General features: G+C 38.4%; 1 protein-coding gene across 10 annotated transcripts in view; it reads right to left on the bottom strand.

Moving 5' to 3' along the window:
- FBXW7 (F-box and WD repeat domain containing 7) overlaps positions 1-20,778 on the bottom strand; it is a 167,971-nt gene that overhangs the window by 87,976 nt on the left and 59,217 nt on the right. For 7 of the 10 annotated variants that reach the window (XM_083836374.1, XM_083836373.1, XM_083836375.1 and 4 more), the window contains exon 2: positions 9,611-10,168. In XM_083836374.1, the coding sequence (XP_083692500.1) occupies positions 9,611-10,099 (489 nt within the window). In that variant the 5' untranslated portion in view covers positions 10,100-10,168. The other 3 variants (XR_014584458.1, XM_083836371.1, XM_083836370.1) reach the window with 3 other exon arrangements.

Here is a 20,778-nt window from a genome sequence, read left to right as displayed (position 1 = left end):
TGGTTAAAAAAAAAAAAAAGCATAAAAAGAAGTAAGATTCTCTACAGAGAAATAGTTAGTTTGGACCAGCTTGACTTGGGACAGAAATCTCTGCATTTTCTTCTTATACTCAAGAATTTGTAAAGATATGTAAATTATTTCCTTATGTACAGTTTGCTGAATACCAAGATGTTGTGCAGATAACAAAGACTCTACAGAAGTAAAGGATATACTGCTAGTTTGCAGATTGCAGTGACAAATGAGTCATGAAAAAATGTTAGTCCTGCAGCAGCTGTTAAACATAGTTGTGCTCCTCAGATCACCTTCTATTCTTCCACCTCTCTAAACTAATTTCATATCTCAATTTTTGTAAGTATAAAACATCAGTGAACAAAATAATTGTACTGAACATAACATTTTTAAACGTAAACTTGTAGCCAGATTAGTATTAAAAGACCATCCTTAAAAAGAAAAATAAAATAATAAACAGAACCAAAAACTAACTCACCAGTAAGTTTTACTTTCTTCAGACTTCGATTCACCATTTGCATCAAGTTTCATAACCACTAATAACAACTTCAGCTAAGCCCCAAAAGGTGAAGCAGCTTAAAATCAACACCTAGAGCAGCAGCACCCACTGACAAAATGCTCAGTAAATACAGCTGTATCACTACAGACTAGGGATGTTTGGGCTAACGATCACATCAGGCAACAGCACCTGCCACATAATCAAGAACAACATAAGGAACAAATGGCATTTTTAAGTGGGGCAGAGCTCCCCCATGTATTTCTTAGGCAAGCAATGCATCCCCACAGAGTAAGCATACTGAAAGTATTCTCGAGCATGTTTTCATGATTTCTACTTCATCATGGCATGGCCCTATAATTCACAAGTTGAAATGGTGTTACTGACATTCTTAAAAAATGCAACGTATATTTTAAAAAGCTGATTTTCATCTTGCGTACTAAGATCCTGAGCAAAATTAGGTGGTTAATTGATGCTGATTTCAAAACTTACAAAACAAAGTGTGCAACTAAAGACACCGCCTCGAGTAGTTATTCTGAAAGAACCAATTTGATGTGTTCTACACAAAGCCATCTAGGAATCTGGTAGGGCAGTCGGAGTCACACCAGCAAGTTCCTTTCCAATATTTACCTTTAAGGAGCTCTGCACAGGCCAAGAAACTAGAAGACAATTCAAGTTAATACAGCCTCGTACCAACACATCAATTCTGAGCAAGTCTAAGAGACTGCTTCCCTGCCAGAGAGGTGGCTGGCTTTTTCCCTGCTGCAGGGAAGGGCTGGAAGTATGCCTACATGTCAACAAACATACGGCTCCAAAGGAATTACACATATGTTCAGAAAGAGCTACCAAATGTGCCTGTAAGGACGATCAGGAAATAAGGAAGGTATACGTTCTGAGATGCAGGCCGTGTCTTCACTGCACAAAGGGTGCGATTCAACATTTGAGTCAGATATCTGTACAGACAAATCTGGCACAAGCAAAAGCTCTGTTGTTTTATTTTCTAGTGTGACTAGTTGAGGTAAATCCCTAGACTGGAACTGAAAGACTGACCTCAATTATTGGTAAAGTAGAAGAAAATTGCTTGTGCCTTACTCAGCTAGGTCTTTAGTCCAGTAAGTGATCACTGTAACAGGGAAAGAGAGGACTAAATCAGCACTATGTCTTTTCCACATCAAGAAAACACACATCTCTCTATAACGAAGGCAAAAATCAATGAAAACCTCCTTATTAAATACCATCTCATAATCAAAACTATGACCCAAACTGTCAGCGTCAATGTTTTCTGTCGAACTTCTCTTCCTTCCCAGGCACTGAGATTGTTGATTCTCCTGTCTATACACAACTGTCAACAAAACAAATTGCACACCAGTACTGTGCATTAAATCTGTAGTAAAATTTCTAGAAAGCACGATGAAAAATAGTAAAGCACCTTTCATTAAAGAAAAGAAAGCGTTTATTGTAGGAGAGATTTCTGTCCTTTGACTGCAAGGGACACTTCAACATAGCATTTAATTACTAGATACCTCAAGAATTTTGCAGCAGGAAGCTGAACTCGGTAGCCAAGTTAAGACACACACTATATCTGGGATAACTGCATATTATAAGCAGAACACACGTGTCAATTAGCAAGCTTCATGATCTGCTTACAGACTACAGAAAATCAGCAGAGCAGCCATTTTTTAATGCCAGCTTTACCTGCAAGTGAAAGCATAGGGACAATTCTACTTACAAATGTGAGAATACAGCTAAACCTCAGCAAATATCAGGCAGCAAATGATCCCATTACCTAAAGTCAAGTAAAAGCAAAGCAAGAGAAAAGTACTTTTCAAAAGAAAGGTTGGTATTTGAAGTCAAGAAACATGCTGCTGGTTAGCACAGAAGAGGAAGAACTTTGTTACCTACAGAGAGACTGGGAATCTGCATTCCTTCCATGGATACTTTAATATTTAACAAACTACATCTTAATGACAGTCGCAGAACCTTTCCAAATGATCCTTCATGCTTGGAATCATCAGGAACTAAACTGCGCAGTATATAAATGAGAAAAGTCAAAGGTTGTAAGTGTTAATTGATATTCATCTCAAGAGCGTGACTATTTCTAATGTTATTACCATCCAACAGAAAAATAAGGTTCTGTACTGGAAGGGTCAAAAATATTATTTTTAAAAAACACAAAACTTGCTCCAAAATACTTAAACTGTCACAGTAACGTAAAAGTAGCTCTGCCTTGCCGTTGTAAAGACCATTAATTGTTTATTTATCTTAAGTCATTTACTCATCTTATCTCATTGTATTTTAATGCTGTGGTTCACAAAACCAAAGGGGGAGAATGGCAGGAAAAAATTTGCACATCGCTAATCTTTTCGAGACGGTGATATGAAAGCAGCTTTAATTAGGAAGGAGAATCTCAGGGAGAAGCGAGAAGAACAAAAAATTCTATTGCCAACATTTTTTTTTTCTTACAGTCAGAGCAATTCCTAACATGTACCCATTTTGACACGACTAAATGAATTATTACTTGGTTTAAAAACTCTTTAAAGCATTGTGATAATTGTTAGACATCTCAGGAGATGAAAGGCATGAAGAATCTACATAGCCTATGCGTGATCCCTGCAAAAAAAAATAAAGGGGAAAAAAGGAATCTCTTTTTATAGAATAAAATTCTTAAATTCCTTTGTATTTATTTTGTAGATTAAAAAACACACTAAGTTTTTAGCTGCAGGAGGGAAATCCTTTGCAAAGCAACGCAGCAAAACTCTCCATAAGACTGCAGCAAAGCAATAGCAGCACCCTCTGCTGCTGAAAAAGGGGTAAAAATATTAACACACATTGCTGCAAGACAACCACCCCACCTACACACAATATTCCAACCTTCCCTAAATTGAGTGTACTGCCTTTATGCAAAATAAACACTCACTTCCCAAAGGTCAGCATTGCTCTAGTTATCCTTTCTTTCCATGTATTTCTAAAAAGCTTTGTTTGCTACTAACCTAATAAATAAATAACAACCTAACAATAAACAAAAATTAAACCTAACCTAACAATAAATTTACACTTGCACATAGGAGCCACTTTTCAATTCACACAGGCATGAACTGCCCTGCGCAATCTTCCTTACAATAGCCACTTAATTTCCTTTAGTTTTAAAAATTGATACTATCCTTCCACACAAAACCAAAATTACTGAAAAATAAATCTTTGATATCCTTGTGCTCTATGTACCAGCTCGGAACAAGCACCACAGAGTAAAAAATTCTCTCCCAGTCTGCACGACTGGGGAGCTCAAAGCTAAGTATTTGAACTTGAGGTTTGCTTCAGAACTTTAAGTCTGGAAATGTAAGCTCCCAGGAACAAGCCTGTGGTACACGCTGACCTAGCTCCACTGAAGCCAAGCCAGCTTATTTGGTCTCCCCGCCACCCTCCAAGGTCGACGGACAAACAGAACAAGGAGTGTAACGCTGATACTCACACACTCGCACCTCCCAGTGCCTTTGTGGTCAAACAGGCACGGTGAATATGGAACCTGGAATCAGAGGTCACTCTAACCAAAGTGCACCACTTTTACCAGAAAAATAAGCTGCTTCTCAGCCTTTACCATTGCTGCATGTTGTACATGAGAGGAATCAAATTATTAGCTTTAAATAATGCAGCAAATGCTCAAATACAGCAACTGCTGAAGGGGTATCAACGTGATTTTTGTTGTTACAGATCCAACTCTATATCCCTCAAGAAGTTTTTAATCTGTATTTTAGCTAATCTCTTTTCTGACTTGGCAAGTCAGAGCAGGGCTGTACCCTGCCGAATGCCTGACCCTTCTGGAGGAGTAAGGCTCGCCATCACATAATGCTTCAAGTGCAATCCAAATCGTTACCACTGAAATATCACTTTCACATTAATATACCCTAATTTTCTAAGCTTCATGACAACCTCAATAGAAAAAAAGAAAGAAAGTAAATGTTTAAGAGGGTTTGTTAGGCCTACAATGACTCTTGTTGAGCAGTACCTGTTGTCCAGAACCACTGAGCACGGCCACACATGGCCAATCTACCTCTACCTCTTCACAGAGATTTTAAAATTCGGGTCCCTACAGAATACATGCAAATACCTTCAGTGCTTTCCATTTACTCCCTTCAAAACACAATTTGTAGAGAAATATTAAATGGTTCCAGAAATCCTGTCAGGAACTGGAGGGTGTGGTGTAAAAGTAAGAGCTTATATCAAAATTCAAGATAGCACCTGTCTAAGGCGAGATGCAGACTTCAAGATGAGCGAAAGCTGTCACGCACCTCTCCCAACAACTGGTCTCCTACCTGTACAACACAAGATTTTTGCCTTAGACATAATAAATCGTATCTTTTAGGTTCTGTATAATCTTCAGATTGTTCTCCTCTTTTGCCAGAGACCAGCTTCAAGCATGCAAGCAGGAGTAAGAAAGGAAACATACCTTGATACCACAACATGACCTAGAGCACCTAACTGGCTTTGGTACTCTGGTATGAAGTAGTTACTTGTCTTAATCATAAAAAATTTTAACAATATTCACTGGAACGTAACTAACTCTTATCAGGAATATTTATTTTTATTTTTTTAAAGTGACTGTTTCCTAACTGAGGTAGCTTCAACATAGGACAAAACATAACGTAGGATTTTAAATAAATGAAAAACTAATACATCAAAGTTAAAAATTTGTGGTAGCTTTGGTGTAAGTGATCATGATTTCTTTTTTCACCATTCTGCAATATATTTCAAGTCCAACCCAAAGCCAAATAAACCTGTATCTTATTTAAACTGTATGGGAACATTTTCTAAGATAATCGAGATGTCATTACTCCTCTAAGAAAACATCAAAGCAACTAAACAAAAACAACTCATCTTGATGGAAACAAAGCAATTAAAAACAACAGATTTGATTATACCGAGGATGACAGCTGTTAATATTAAAGTTAATATTAAAAACTAGAAGTTGTAGAAATAGTTAGGCAAACAAAATCTTAAATAAGCAAGGATGTTAATTTACGTAAGCTATTCCCCAGTGACAGTGGCTACCAGCTATATTTTCTTGTCCTTGCAGTGTTACAGAATACCACATTTACTGAGGGATAAAAGCATTTAAGGGCAGTTGCTACGAAATATCTGATATATTGTAAATATATGTTTGCTCATGTTGTGGTTTAACTGTAGCACAATCATTCCTAAAGAACTCAAGCGATACAAAGTCATCAAAGGGAACTGGCAATGGATGCTGTGCATAAGTTGCAACCAGAAAAGAATCAGCATCAAGAGCACATTCCTGAAAGCCTTGCATGTATTACTTATTTTACCCTACTGTGCTGTTTTGTATTTTTATATAACAGACATGACAAATAACATTTGACAGGAGAAAGACTGAGGAGAGTGAAAATTAACTGTTAAGGATCTAATGGGGGTACACTGGGTACAAGAAAACTATTCACTTGAACACACCCAAGCATCAATTCAATTTTCTAGTTGCAAAGAATACAGACCATACTTACAGAACAGAAAGCTCTCTGAAAGAGTCTTGCATCATGTTGGGCAGAGCAGCCGGACATGAAATCCCAATGCCTTGCTGCAGTCAAAGGTGTTAATGTGATTGTTTGTAACGTGAACAGGCAATACATAGTATGAATAAATTTTAATTGGCCTCCTTGCAAGAACTGAGATTCTAGCATCTACAGTTCGGATGAATGTTCAAAAATCAGTGTTAAGGGAAGTACCATAATGAGAATAGGAAAATATGTCTGTTGGACACAGTGCCCTAAGTACCTACATGTAGGAGACCTTTCAGCAGTGAACTTGATCACTTTATGTACACAAAATAAAGACAAGTTAAACAGCTCTTCAGTTCAGCAGGAAAACAATAGAATACAATGGTCAAAAAAGACAGAGTAAAAAGGCAGAGTAGAATAAAGGTACAGAAATTTAAACACAATTCACTGAAACAACCAATAGTTCTGACCGATTTGCCTTGCTGGACTGTTTTCTTTTATAAAAAGCAAAAACATTTGAACAATCTTCTTTAGCTTGCACAGAAGTCAACACAAAGCAGCCTAACATTTTAAGCAGGGGACTGTAACACAATCACAAAGACCCTTCTAGATTCCTAAGGCACTCCTGGTGAATGCAACAAAGACTCTCCTGTACCCTCTCATTTTAAGGGCACACACCCTTTAGTCATAACATTTTCAGAACATTATGGAAACAATTACTGCAATTGCTTCCATGGAACAGTAATATCAAGAAAATATTTTCATATTTCATTTATATATAATCCTACATATTGTGTAAACATACATTATAAATATATAAAAACATTTATATAAAATGTTTTAGCCATTCTGATTGAGTTTATCAGCCAGAACAGTCAGCTTGCTGCTGTCAAGTGGCCGTCTAAGATGATGGGTGCCCAACGCAACCGGCATATACCATGTTACTTGGGAACCTTGCCATGTCCTTCCTTAACATCACATGATCCCACAGGCCAATAAGCAAAAAGTAAAAAATAAAAAAACATACTACAAAGAGACTTTATTCAGTAGTTTATAAGGAGAAGAAAAACAGAAAGACGAAGAACAGATATCCAAAAGTTCATATGAGTGCACAAAAACAGTTACGACTGTAGCAGTTGCTGTTTTATTCAGTTTCACTCCTATCCCCTGATAGTTGGTTCTGATGAAAACACCCTGTACGTTGCCAGCATTGCTCCATACAGCTATATCAAGCTAGCAACTGCGTTGGATCTGCAACGTACGCCTCTGAGCAGCAGGGTTTACATCTGACATAGAAACAGTAGAGCGGCGGATTCAGTCCCCACAGCTGATACTGGTGGTGCAAAGCAAGGTTCACAGGAATAGAGAATACAGCAAGGGAGCCCATAACTCAGCCAGAGCGACAAGGAGAAGAGCTGTACTAGACTACAAATGCTGAGAAGCATATCTGAAACACAAGTAAGTCTACGAGGTTTGAGTCTCCTGGGATGAGTCCATCTCCAGCAAGTACAAACAAATACTGCCGATAAACCTACAAATACCCCTTTTTCTTCCCCAAAGCAGCATATTCATTTGTCATGAATGAATTACCAGAGTAGAAATAAGCGTGCTCTGGCACAGCAGTATTTCTACAGTATTTCCTAACACAGAATGTGTTCCTATGGTTAGATTTTGTTTTAGTAAGGAATTGGTAAGAATTAATGAAGCATTACTGCATAACAATGACCTCGAGCAATGCCAGCTCAAGCAGCTTTCTACCTGTGCTGCTCCTTCAGGTATACAGTTAAAACTATCAAAAATAAAGTCACACCATGAATCAAAAACAATTCCCAAAGACGATTTCCACTACCTAGCTCCCCAAACAGTTCTTGCAGGAGCACAGCCTGAGGGCACAGCACAGATGAAAATGGCCAGCACTGCATGGAAACAAAATGCAAAGCAACTATCAGACAACACAGAAATTGTGTATCTATACGAAAATCTCTGAGACAAGCTCCTTTAGGCAAAACTTCCTTGAAATATTGATTTACATTGAATGTGCCTTAAAATATTTTTGAAAATTGCATTCATTATTAGAGATGATACAAAAAAGCTTCAGAACTGATCATGTTCTGCTCAGTTCATACATATTTTGAGTATGGTTAGTTACAAAGAAAAAAAAGCTTTTGAGTCAGAGACTTTACATGTATTTCTGAGCATAAACATATCTTACATTAAGTATCAAGTCCAAACTGGATGGATGCAAGTTGTTATACAATCATCAACAAGTAACACTGAACTTTGGAAAACCAAATCATCAGATTAAAAACAGCTTGCAGAAAGCTAACTGAATGACATGAAATTTGACTGCATCACAGCATTTCATTCCAAGTTAGAAAGCGTATACTTCAGAAGCTTGCACAGTAGAATTATAAAGTTGTATCGTTTCCTAAAAAAATCACATGAAAACATTATGACTTTTCTAAACAAACTAATCAGCAATACCAAAAACATATTGCTGCAGCTTCAAGAAGCAAATATTCATCCTATTTACCTGTTCCAGTGTATCTTCAAGACTGATTATCAGTACATTTATATTCATAGTCATACAAATAGGGAGCCCTGTTAATTGATTCTGTGATTTTGTTTTATATCAGTTTTCAGAAAGACAAGTATGTTGTAAGAATTTGAGGGTTTTCTGTTTTATTTTTGAAAGGTGGAAGGAAACAAAGTGTTTTATTACCAATTTATGATGATTACAAAATTGGCACACAGGTTTAAGAACAATGCTCTTCCACAAAGCCACTTCCCTGTTCCTCCCTTTCATTAAGCAGCATCACCGCCATCATTATTCTTTCAGATTTTGCTGCTGCTAAAAGTTAAGATAATTCCTTCTTCTTGAGGTATTTGGAAAACATGGTGAACTCCTAATGAACAATGGATCTAAAATGTTGGGTGATACCTGTAACAATAAAAATGGTACTATTTATTTTCAAGTTGTTGTTGCAAACTTGAAATTCTCAATCAGTAAACACAATTTACAAGCTCCTTTCAAGCAGAATATCATACAGCATTATGCAATGACTGTAAACGAATGATTCGCTATTACTTTCTTTTAAATCCATATGTTGTCAGTGAAATCACTGTGACCTGTCTAGAAGGAAGAACTTTAAGTTTCTGTAATATTTCACAGTAACTTTTCATGACAAACACTTTGAACTAGATCTCACAGACCACCATATACGCACAATCGCTTACCTTTTTTCTTGCCTGCTTTGAAAAAGAAAACATCATAAATAACCCCTGGAGAGTCTTATTACGGGTATGAGTCAGCATATGAAATATTTTTTAAAACAACCCTGTTCTTTTTAAAATAGTCTTCAAGAGCTCTAATCCCTTAAAATGAGTACTTATTCATGTCAAATGCCTGCAGATTTTTTGATTATTAACAGTTAGAACAATACAGTTTAAGAATTTATGTAGTCCACAAACTAAGTTCTTTAGGAAACAAAGTCTTTGCCTCAGTTTAAAACTTCAGCTTCAGTTTATATATAGATATTTTCCAAAATCCAGAGTTAACCAAGATTAAGAATACAAAAAAAAAAAATCAGTTTCTCACCTTTGTCTTTGTGTAGAATGGTGATGACTGGTGAATGGGCAAGTCCATGAGGCTATTGGAATTTGTGACACTGTTGCTGTTAGCATGCTCATCTTCTCTACTGCTGTCATCAGACTGATCAAAATCATCACTCTCCTGGTCCATTTCCTCCTCCTCTTCCACCTCCTCCTCTTGATCACCAGCATGTTCATCATCATCTTCCTCTTGGTTACAAGTGGATTCTTCATCCACTGTAATAAGTCTATTGTTATTTTCTTCTAACTGTTCCTGCTGGGATTCATGTCTGTCATCAAATCCAGGTTCTTCTCCTCCTATCTCCCCATTCCTCCCAATATGCTGCTCCTCTTGTTGTCGTCTTTGCTGCTGCTCCTCCTCTTCTACAACCCGATTCATCTGCTCCTCATCTACTTGGCTTGAGGAAGCATTACCTCGAAGAGATCCACCAGTTCGTCGCCTCTTGCTGCCCACAGAGAGCAGTTCCTGATTCATTTCCAAAAGCCAGCTTGCTACTTCTTGGACCTTGGCTAGGCTATCTGAAGATGCAAATGCTTTCACATTCTAAGGAGACAACAAAAAAAAAGTGGAAAATTACAAGCTATATTTTTGATTACATAAGGCATAAAAAATGTTACTACATTGTATTACTCCCAACAACTTGAAATTCCAAGCAACAAGGAGCAGTTTCAACTTCAGATTGAATTTTTTCAGTATGGTGTCAACTTTTTATCAAGAGAGTCATTTCTACTATCATATAGTCTGAGCATGATCTCTGTAAACACTAGATTCTGCAAAATTCCTAAGTTTTTCAGAACTACTTGCATGTGAATATACGTGCCAAGAGAAAACAACCAGCTTCTTAGCTGTGCGTAGCGCCCTGTGCTCAGGTGTACACACAGCTCTCACTCAGCATGTTAAGCCATACAAGGGATTCAGAAAGCACAACGACAGCGTTGGAAAGGAGCACAAGTGCCCTGTCTCACAGTAGGAGCAGTAAAGGACTTTATTTCCACAAGTCCTTCAGTAGAGAAAGACATTCTTCAACCCACTCTTCTCCCACCCACACATCCACAAAAGAACAACTCCATATCTTCAGGAAGTCTACCACCTGTCAGTTTGTTCGTTTGTTTTGTTTGTTTTTCAAATCAGACCAGAAAACTCTAGAGCCTTGGATGACAGAGGTCTGAACAGATAAACGCCATCTTTGCTGTATGGTATTTTTAAAAATACTAAATTTATTGCTGAGGGGACAGGAAGGTCCCCGAAACCATAGCTCAAGCCATTTCATTGTGTTGTAATGTAAAAGCCACAGGAACACATTTACAGATGGTTTTAAAGTCTTGCTTTGAGAGGAACTCATAGATGGCATTCTGCACACTTGGTCTCCCTCTCCTGCAGGGAAACAATACTTAAACCCCAAAGACATGGTTCTCAAGTTTCCACATATCTAAGCACATGACAATCGCCCCCAAATAAATCCTCATGAACTGAAAAGCTGAAATGCATTCCAAGCAAGTGTCCACTAGCAATTAGTTCCAATCCATGAACTAGAAGCTAACAATAAAAGACAATTAAGCTATACATGTCAAGGCAAGGACATGATAGAAACAGCAGAGACTGTGCTGACTACTTCTGCTTTTACCAGGGGAAAAACCCAGCAGGGCACTGGGTTGCACGTGACCCAAACCAGAAGCTAACAACTCCAACCTTGAGTGCAATGGGCATCGGAAATAAACATGTTTAATTTTCTATACGTACTAAGTATTGCTTGAGAAAGATGCCATTAAGAGAGCACTCTAAGAGATATATTTTCACTTAACTTTTTTCTCAGCATATTTGAGTGATGCTTAACTCCATTTCATCATGCAATTCAAATGTGGTTGTGAATACAACCTGACGCTAGCACAAGTTATTTATCAGGCTTGCTACATAGTTTAGGCATTATGAACATGACAACAGTACATCTTACTTTCTCAGAAAAAGTGAGCAGATTTGGATTTTTTGAAGCACTTAGTCACTTAAAAAATTAATACTTAAAAGGTCTGTATAAGAAATCTACACCTTCCCTGTCTAACAGTTTTAACTTCCACCACAATTCTCTAGTCATAAATGAAGCTTAAGAGTTTTAAACATTCTTCAGTATCACCAGCTTTATTTTAAATATATGCAACTACCTGTTTAGGACATACTTGCTAAAGCTGTAAATGCTACACCTGTTTCTATAATTTCAAACATACTTTCAATTTTACCTGTAAGCAACTAACATGAAAGGTCAGCATTAAAATAACACATCAGATGACAATAATAATAATAAAATGCATCAGATTCTGCTAACTGCTTAAGTGACAAAAATAACTCTAATGTTACTGTTAATAACAGGCCTAAATGAAATTCCAGCCAATCAAAAAGACGATATGCTAGTTTTATTATGTATTTTTAGTTATTCTTCCATTCTTGCAGTGACCATCGATTCACAAGGGTAGCTTCAGTCAAACACAACTTCCATTTCACCCTGTATCTAAACGAACAAACTCAACTTGTTTTTTTCCAGGAGCATATAAAATACATTATCAAAATTTAATTACAAGCAGTGCTACATCAGAAAGCATCAATATGCAAAGAGGTGATACATTCGCTGAAGCACAGATGGACGTACATTATCTGAGAGATGTGAAACATTAAAGCTGCCTTCTGTCACGCAAGTGCTTGCAGAATTAACTGCTGCCAGCTAATATACAAGATGCAATCATTTCCATTCATAAGGTAGATATGGAAAACTAAGGGATTATTGTTTTGCAGGATGAAGACTACCAGAGAACTAAGATGTGTTTTCATCTAGCGCTGGGCCCCCTTCACATGCACTCTGAGCCCCATACTTATATCACAGAATCATTGAATATCCCGAGTTGGAAGGGACCCACAAGGAGCATCGAGTACAACATACTGCCAGATCGGTACCAGGAAGCTGTTGCTTTTTCTGCCCACCTCAGGCTGGAGTGAGAAATTCTGACAGCCACCAAAGCGTGACAGGGCAGCGGCAATGCTTGCATATGTGTTAACATGCACACCTCGCTGAACTCGGCCAGCAAGTCTGGCAGGCAACACTCAGGGAAGTTTCCTAACACTTTCAGCAGGTCACTGTATGGAAATACAAGGAATCCCTCAGGAAAACGGAAGTCCTGGAAGGGAGCCAACAGTGAACACCGAGCCTCAGAACACGCCTCCAACTACGTTCAACGTTAAATGCTGCTCATGCTGAATTCTTTGGCTTTATCCATTTCACATGCACAGAAAATAGATTAAAGAAATAACTCAGAAAAACAGTAGCTCAAAACCAGCTGTAAGAAGTGCCAAGCAACACCAGGGAAGTACAGGGAAAGTCCTCAGGACTGTCAGCCGCAGCAGGCTCCGCTCCGTGAGGAGAGGAAGGTGAGCGCGCCGCGGCTTGCTTTCCCACCAAAACCTCTCAGTCCCCCCAGCACATCCGAGAGTCATTACACATTTTTAAACTTGTAAAAACATAACTGTGGGAATACCTGGAAATCTCCATATGTACTGCTGGCTCTCTATTAGGCCCTTTTATCACTCAAAACTCTAAGTCAGGAAAAAAAAGGAAAGGAGGTCAGAGGCAGAGAGGGCAGGGTGGGGGTAGCGAGGCTGTTTTGTGTTGTTTTGTGTGGCAAAACTTGAAAAGGTTATAAAGACTTAGCTTCCAAGTGAGAGATACAGAAAAGCAGTCAGTGAAAAGAGAAGAGTTACATCTGGCAAATCTCAGTTACAACATGGTTTATGAGAAGTGGATGTTCACGGAATAAATATTCTTGAGATTACCAATTTGGTAGACAAGGAATTGGGTTAACAAAAAACTTAGATATTGGATTAAACCCTAACATACTAATATAGATAACCCTGTAAAAAACGAGGTATATTACACTGAATAATACTGACTTGTAATTCAGAGATGAAAAAAGAGACTGTAGAAAAGAAAAATCCCGCCCAAGCCAAGGATCTTCCACAATTTCCTGTCAACATCCCACTCTGCCTTCCGAAAGAAAATAAAACCCCCGTACGTGCAGCCTGCCCAAGTTCGGCACAAGGTCTGCATTAGCAAACGGAGCTGTGCGGAGGAGCCAGCAACCCCAGACCTGCTCGGGGAGCAGGGAGAGGGCTGTTACCCCCATAGCAGCTCTGTCCCCAGGGCTGAAGCATCCCCGATAAGCCGGAGAACAGCTCCTGGCTTAGCTTCACCTGAAAAGGCGTGCTGGGACAGCTGTGTTTTCCTGCTGCACTGCGAGCGTGGCCCATCAGGAGTTACACTTGAAAAAAGAGATTTTATTCTCTTGATCCAGAATAAAATACTAAGGGCAATGCACCTAAGGGTGACTAAACATCAGCCCCGCCAGCCACCTTTGACCTGTTAAATCCATTTGAAAAACATGCCTATGAAGAGAATTAAATGCAGGAAGCAGCTAGAAATAAACAACAAAAAACATCAATAAGGTTGCAAACCCCCCTTCTAGACCAAAAAAAAAAGGACTTGGACCGTATGGCCATGATAGCTGACAATAGGCAGCACTGCACACAAGTATCCTACGTGCTGTAAAAAGAACATGTTGGATGTAATGATTGGATTACTAGCCCCGACGTTCGCATATGGGAAAGACTTTGAACAAGTAACAAACCAAAACAGCCAATATGCAGTAACTGGTAACAAACTATACAAAGTCTAAGGTAGAAACCAGCACTTTTGTAGATTACAGTACTGGACAATTATCCTCATGCAAGGACTTAAAGAAGACAAGACAATTCAGATAAAGCCACACCTTAAACTAAATTTATGAGCTTTAAACAGAAATTATAGGAGATGAATTTTGCTGCATTACACAGGGTGGTAAGATGGATCACAGCAATGGCCTCCTCCAGTCATAAAGTTCTGAGCTTAATATCTTATGAAGAACTGGAAAATTAACACACCTTCTATATTTCCATCATCAGAAAATGTACATCTGAGCAAGATGAACATCTAACTTTTTTAAAATTTCAGTAGCTTTGAAGCAAAATGCATCATTCTCAGTGCATTGCGTTCTACAGCAAGACAAGTAGACATGCATTTTCCAAGCATAAAGCCACTTCTTCCAAAGGTATACACACCTCAATTTGCTCATCCAGCCAATTCACAGCCCCAACCTCCACACAAATCAGCTGCTAAAGTTTCTCTGCTCCTGCTCTAACATCACCCTGCCCAGCATCTCTCTGCTACCACTTTTTTTTCTTTACTCAAGACTGATCAGCAGACAAGATAGAGTAGAGCAGCACACGCAGCCTCTGTTGGATAAGAAATCATCCTGCTCCCTTATGCAATCTCTTTAAGATCCTTTACCAGCGATTCATGTTGTTTTAGTGCAAAATGGTCAGAGTAACCGACATGAAAATTAAAGTGCTCCTTTAATGACTTATGTCAAACATAAACCTGACAGCATGTGAAAAACTACACTAAGCATCCAGTAAATTTAAAAAAAAAAAAAAAGAGAAACAAAACAAACACAGTTAAGGTTTCCCTGTGCAAATTTAATTAAGTCCAGCTGCCTCTAATCTTCTTGTGTGGCCACTTTTAATTACCTCTCCTCCTTACTATAATCTGGTCCCAACTTTTTATCTGCCTTCTTAGGCTTTTCATCAAGTCTCCGTGCCCTAGCCAAAAAGACCTAAGTCTTTTTGAACAAAGACAATTCCAGTTTTCCCACAACACGGGGTCTACTGTAAGATCTCTCTCCCTTCTGTTCACCTGCTTCTCTTAGCCCAACAATCTTATTTCACCAGACCTCACCCATTTTCTCCCTGCTTCGTCATCCAAATTTACCATCTCCTAGGACTGCCTCTTAGGACAGCCCCCTCTCTAACCCTCTGCCTCCATGTCCCAAACCGCTTTAGCCTGCACTGCTAATTTTCAGTCCCATACTTTGCCCTGTTCTGATCAATTCCCTGCAAAACAAGTTTAGATGAGTCACAATAGCTGATGATATGTGGGTATTAAAGAGCACAAGAGAGCAACATCCCTTGCTATCAATTACAGGGACAAACACAGGAAAGCAATTAAAAGAAAATTTAGCTCTGGGTTGGAAATACAATGGGGATATGGAAGATCCGTCATGCAATCCTAATTCCTCTTAGTAAACACAGGTAAGGTATGAAATACAAGATAAAACATTAAATAGCATACAAAACCCACCAGACAATAAGATTACAGAAGAAATAGTTTGGGAAACATGAGAAATTACTATGGGAAATTACTATGGGAATTTAGCAGTGCTTCAGCTGAGTGGCATGAAAGTAAAATATCAGAGGTGGAAGATGAATTAGAACCTTTCATGGGCAAAAGTTTAGAAGAAACAGCTTGAGCTCCAAGCAGTCAACATACTTTTTCTTTGGATAATGATAAAGTAAGTATGATATCTAATTACTTTATACAGATTAAGGTATTTTATACGAACAAATCAAGAGTCCAGCACTCATTGCATTCTTCTGACCTCCAGCTATACTCATACAAATGTTTCAAACTGCAGATGTCCAAATCCTCCTTAGAATTCAACTGCTGAATCGAAGGGAACATTTTCTGCTCAATAGGTCTTGGTCCTGTTAGCGTAGGAGAATAAATTTTCCTTTTATGGATCTATCCTTTCTTTCCTTTACATTATTTTTTTCCGTAGTATTTCCACATGATCTTCATTTGTACGCTTTGAACATCAGCACAGAACATTAACTTTTAATGTCCATTCTCTGTTCAGAAACAAATAACTTCATATTGCATGTTTAAGTTGGTGAATAAAACTCTTTTAAGCCATTACGGTAAAAGCCCAGGCTCTTCAAGACAGATTCCCTTAACTCTTCAGACAGTGACTGTGGGCAGAGTCCAAAAAGCTGCAAAAGGCACAATGCTCTTGCTTGCTCTGTACAGGCAGGGCACACAGATTCATTAGCAACACAATCACCTGCGAGGTTCATGCACACACACACACACACACACAGAATTTGGATTACTTATAGCTAAAATATATTCTGCAATTTCTCTGTCTTCACAACATCAAGAGGAATGCTAGATCTTAACTCCATGAACCAGAACCCCATTTCCTCTCTCTTCAAAAACAGGAAAAATGCTCTGGCTAAAACATTACACAGAAGAGACCTAACCCAGAAAGATTTCTTGCTCATCTTCTTCTAACTCACCTGAGTTCAAGCTGCAGAAGTTTTTACAACAGAATCATGATATAAAATGTACTAATAGAGACCCACTAACAAAATTAAAGCAGTCAACACAAAATAGAAAGAGGAAACCATTGAACTTTTCTATAAACACTTCTCTGCAAGAAATTCATGGCCTTAGTTCTTGTATTTGAGATGTTAAATATATATGCATTTTCCTCATTTCAAAAAGGAGGAGAAAAATACCATAGCAAATTACTGAGTAGTATTTTATCCAGGGCATGTTTTTACCTTAGAAGTTGATACTTAAGGAAACGAGAATTACTGCAAAATACCGTGGGGGTAAGGATAGGGTGGTAATTAGAGGAAAATGGTAAAGCACTGAGGACACTGCTGAAAGACTCCATCACCTAGTAATAGGAAAACAATATAAAATTAAAATCTTAAGTCCTTTTCCCCAAAAGCCATATCACAACTGACAATTATCAACACAGAGTTATTGAAGAAATAGAGAGCTCATGTCTATACACCAAGAATATTGCTCTTACCTCTCAGCTCACAGAAAACTAAGATCAACAAAGTTACTCCTCTTTTTTAATTTTGTTTTCTTATGTTTTCAAGAGTGAATGGATATAAATTGAGAATAAAATAAATTTAAATCCTTGAAAGATCATCATGGGAGGCAACAATCCGCAATAGAAAATCAGTATTATGACTGATCTTACTGTGTTCATATAAATAATCATGTTATTTTTAGTAGTTACATCAATAATAACTGTTATACAGGAGATGGCTGGTGTATCTTTTCAACAACTACTCTTTGAAGTAAAAAGGAATAATCTGTAAAACGTGACAAGTTAACTATCACGTGTGACTAATGACAGGCTTCTTCCCTTTTCCTCAGAAAATGAAAAGCAGCTAAAAGCTTGGAGGAGTTTAAAGGGTGCCAAGATTTCCAGCAGCTATTGAAAACAACATAAGACAGGCAAGTCCTCCATACAGTCCTCCATGCTGCCACTTAATCTGTAACGTTAATCAGTGTCCTTTTTCTCACTGAAATCATCTCTGAGCTAGAAAGGTAAAGCACAATTTTCAATTACATTCTTATCCTTGTGCTTTGACAGTTTTACCATGACTTGGATTCCTATATTAATTTTACCTCTCTAAATGAAAGCTTACCTTGCATAATTAATGCATACAGTTTAAAAAAAATACTATTTTTTTTGACAAAACAGATTACTACATGAAGCCTGCAGTATTGCTACTACTAGCAATACAGAACTAGCATGCTCATTTGTTCAGTTTAGAACAGCACATTTCTATCTTGATATTTCAGTCTCATTTAAAGTGTGCCTTCTGTGCATACTAATAAAGAGAAGTTTATTGCCAAAAACAAGCAGTAGATCATACTTAACAGCAACATAATCAAAATATCTTTAGTTACATTACTAGAGAAGCACATGGGCTGAAAAATTCTCAGATTAGATAAATAGAGCAGGCAGATAATTACAGTCTTGCGATTTAAAGATGTTGTTGCGTGCCAACTTAGCAAAGCCTAGAAATGTAGAAACGGGATTGTCCCAACTCCTACTTCATGCTAAATACACATGTAATAAAGATTTTCTCTCAAAAAAAAAAAACAACACTCAACCCCAGTCATCATACAACAAGGGTGACAACTCTTGCAGTGCAGCAGGACACTACACAGTTCTTAAAATGTCATCGGTTTGGGAAATTGGAAGGTTGGTTTCACTCCTCCTGCCCCTTCCCTAAACTAAGCTAATGAGTTTTGGGGTCTGTGGTAGTTAAGATAGCTTTCCAAGCTGGCCCCTAATCTCCACAGATCACCCTCAGACCAGTACACCTGTATTGCCTGTATCTAAAGTCCTTGAGATCAGTCTTACAGCTCCATCAATAGCACTGCATACGGAGACCTTCCCAGCTGCCTGGAAGAACACCATTTAGGATGCTTTTATGCAGCTCAAGGCCTTTTATCCACAGGAAAGGAGCCATAGGAGAGAGGAGGATCACACTCCTAGTCTTGCTTTCTAGTAGTAACTCCAGTTAAGCCACGCTGGAGCATTACATACCATGGAAAACTCTCCTGAGAAAATGCACCAGTTAAGCTCATGTTACAACAGAAGGAACTGAACCCAGAGCAACCCATCAGTACCACACTATTTTTAAGCAAGCAGGCAATGTGATTATCATGCAGAAATGACTACTTTGCTCCTAAGTATCTAGCTGAACAGGGATTTTATCTAATAGACAAGAAGCAAGGTCCAACCACTGAATGCTGAAATTAGAAAAATCCAAATGGAATTAACTATGAGAATAATTACTCACTCTAATAGCTTACTAGGAAGATAGTAAATTCATCACGGCCAAGTCTTAATTTAGAGAAATACTCCCTCTTAGCTCAGCAGGCACATTTAAAAGCTGCAGAACACGTAGCACGAGCCCAGCTGCCCCTGCCTGGGAGCACACAGGAGCAAGAGCTGCTGTTGTCACCTCCTCTCTGCTCCGACAGTGCCACAGGTTACCCAACTGCTGATTAAAAAGTGCCTAGTTCCACTGCAGAGAGATCTCAAGACCACCAAGCTTAACACGCATGCTAGTAGCTGGCACGGCCAAAACAGCCTTACTGTAAATTTTTCTCCAGCATCCACAACAGTGCTGGACGTGGCCCCTGGGCAAGGATGCATTTCCAATGGAAAAACCTACAGACCTTAGCAATACGTTATGCCGAGCTGCTTTATGAAGCCACTCACATAGCCTGTTACCTCGCACGGTGCTGCTTTGCAAAACAGTATCATAAGAGCAATACATAAATAACTTCCAAGCAGAACTGCTCATTATTAATGCAAAATATTTGAAGGTAAAAGCAAAACAGCACTTGGCAGCAAGAGTGCTGCCATTAAGATGCTTGGTCTAAAAACCTCAAAGTGATTTATAGAGTACCCAAATGACTTCTCCGTCTCCGTTTCTTTCCTGTCCACTAATCATAAAAGTCATTTTGGGTACATTTCCCCAAATTATGGGTTTTACTGATAGTGAATTGCAATTTTACCAGATGGCCAGTGTCAGCTTCTGGCAAAACGGCAGCATGATTTCTTGGACAGAATCTCTAATTGAAAGGCTGCAGAAGTGCAGCACAAACAGGCAGATGCACAGAACAGAAAGGTGAACCTGGAACACAGAGCAGAAGAGACGGACAGAAGAGGTGAACTTCAGCTGAAGTAGACCTTGAGGACAGAGAGCAATTGCATTTAGTTAAATTTAAACTGAATTTAGTGAAGTTTAAATGGGGGGAAGGAGGAAATTAATGCCAAGTACTAAACTCTTTCCTAACTGAGATGAACAGCTCAAGTGTGTAATGACAACACACAAACAGATGAACACATGCACACTCGCTTTGTGCTGAAAATCTTTCCAGTGGTTAAAAAGGAAAACACCACAGGACTGAAGCTGAGAGTAATGTAAATCGAGCAAGCACCAAAAATAATCTTCTCCTTGGCTGTCCAGAAGTTTCATGGCATAGCACAATGTTCTCAAGAAGCTGGAAATAATATAGTCTCTTTTGAGACCTATCAGATAGATATCAGAGATCTATCCGATAGACATTATGGACAGAGCAGCTCTGGTGCATAAGCTGCAATGCCACTGCTTGAACATCCAGTCAAAAATATGAAGAGCTCTACAGCTAAATAGACATAGAAGGTCCCATGGTACAATGTCTGTAAATGGGCTCAAGTACTGCTAATTAAGAAATATAGCTTCATTTAAAAAAATGGTGTTTTCAGACTGAATTTCTAGAAAAGACTACCAGGTTGTTGTACAAATAAGGAGCAGCTTACCAGAGATTAAAGAGCTATCTATTAATACTAATGCTACTTGTTTTCTTTTTCCACAAGGGGAAAAAAATCCCAAAGTCTTGGCAAGCTATCACTAACAATACTTTGCATATGAAG

Source organism: Anser anser (genome assembly GCF_964211835.1).
Source record: "Anser anser genome assembly, chromosome: 4".
NCBI lineage: Eukaryota > Metazoa > Chordata > Aves > Anseriformes > Anatidae > Anser > Anser anser.
The sequence above is the reverse complement of the archived record's forward strand: the minus strand, read 5'-3'. Positions and strand labels throughout refer to the sequence as shown.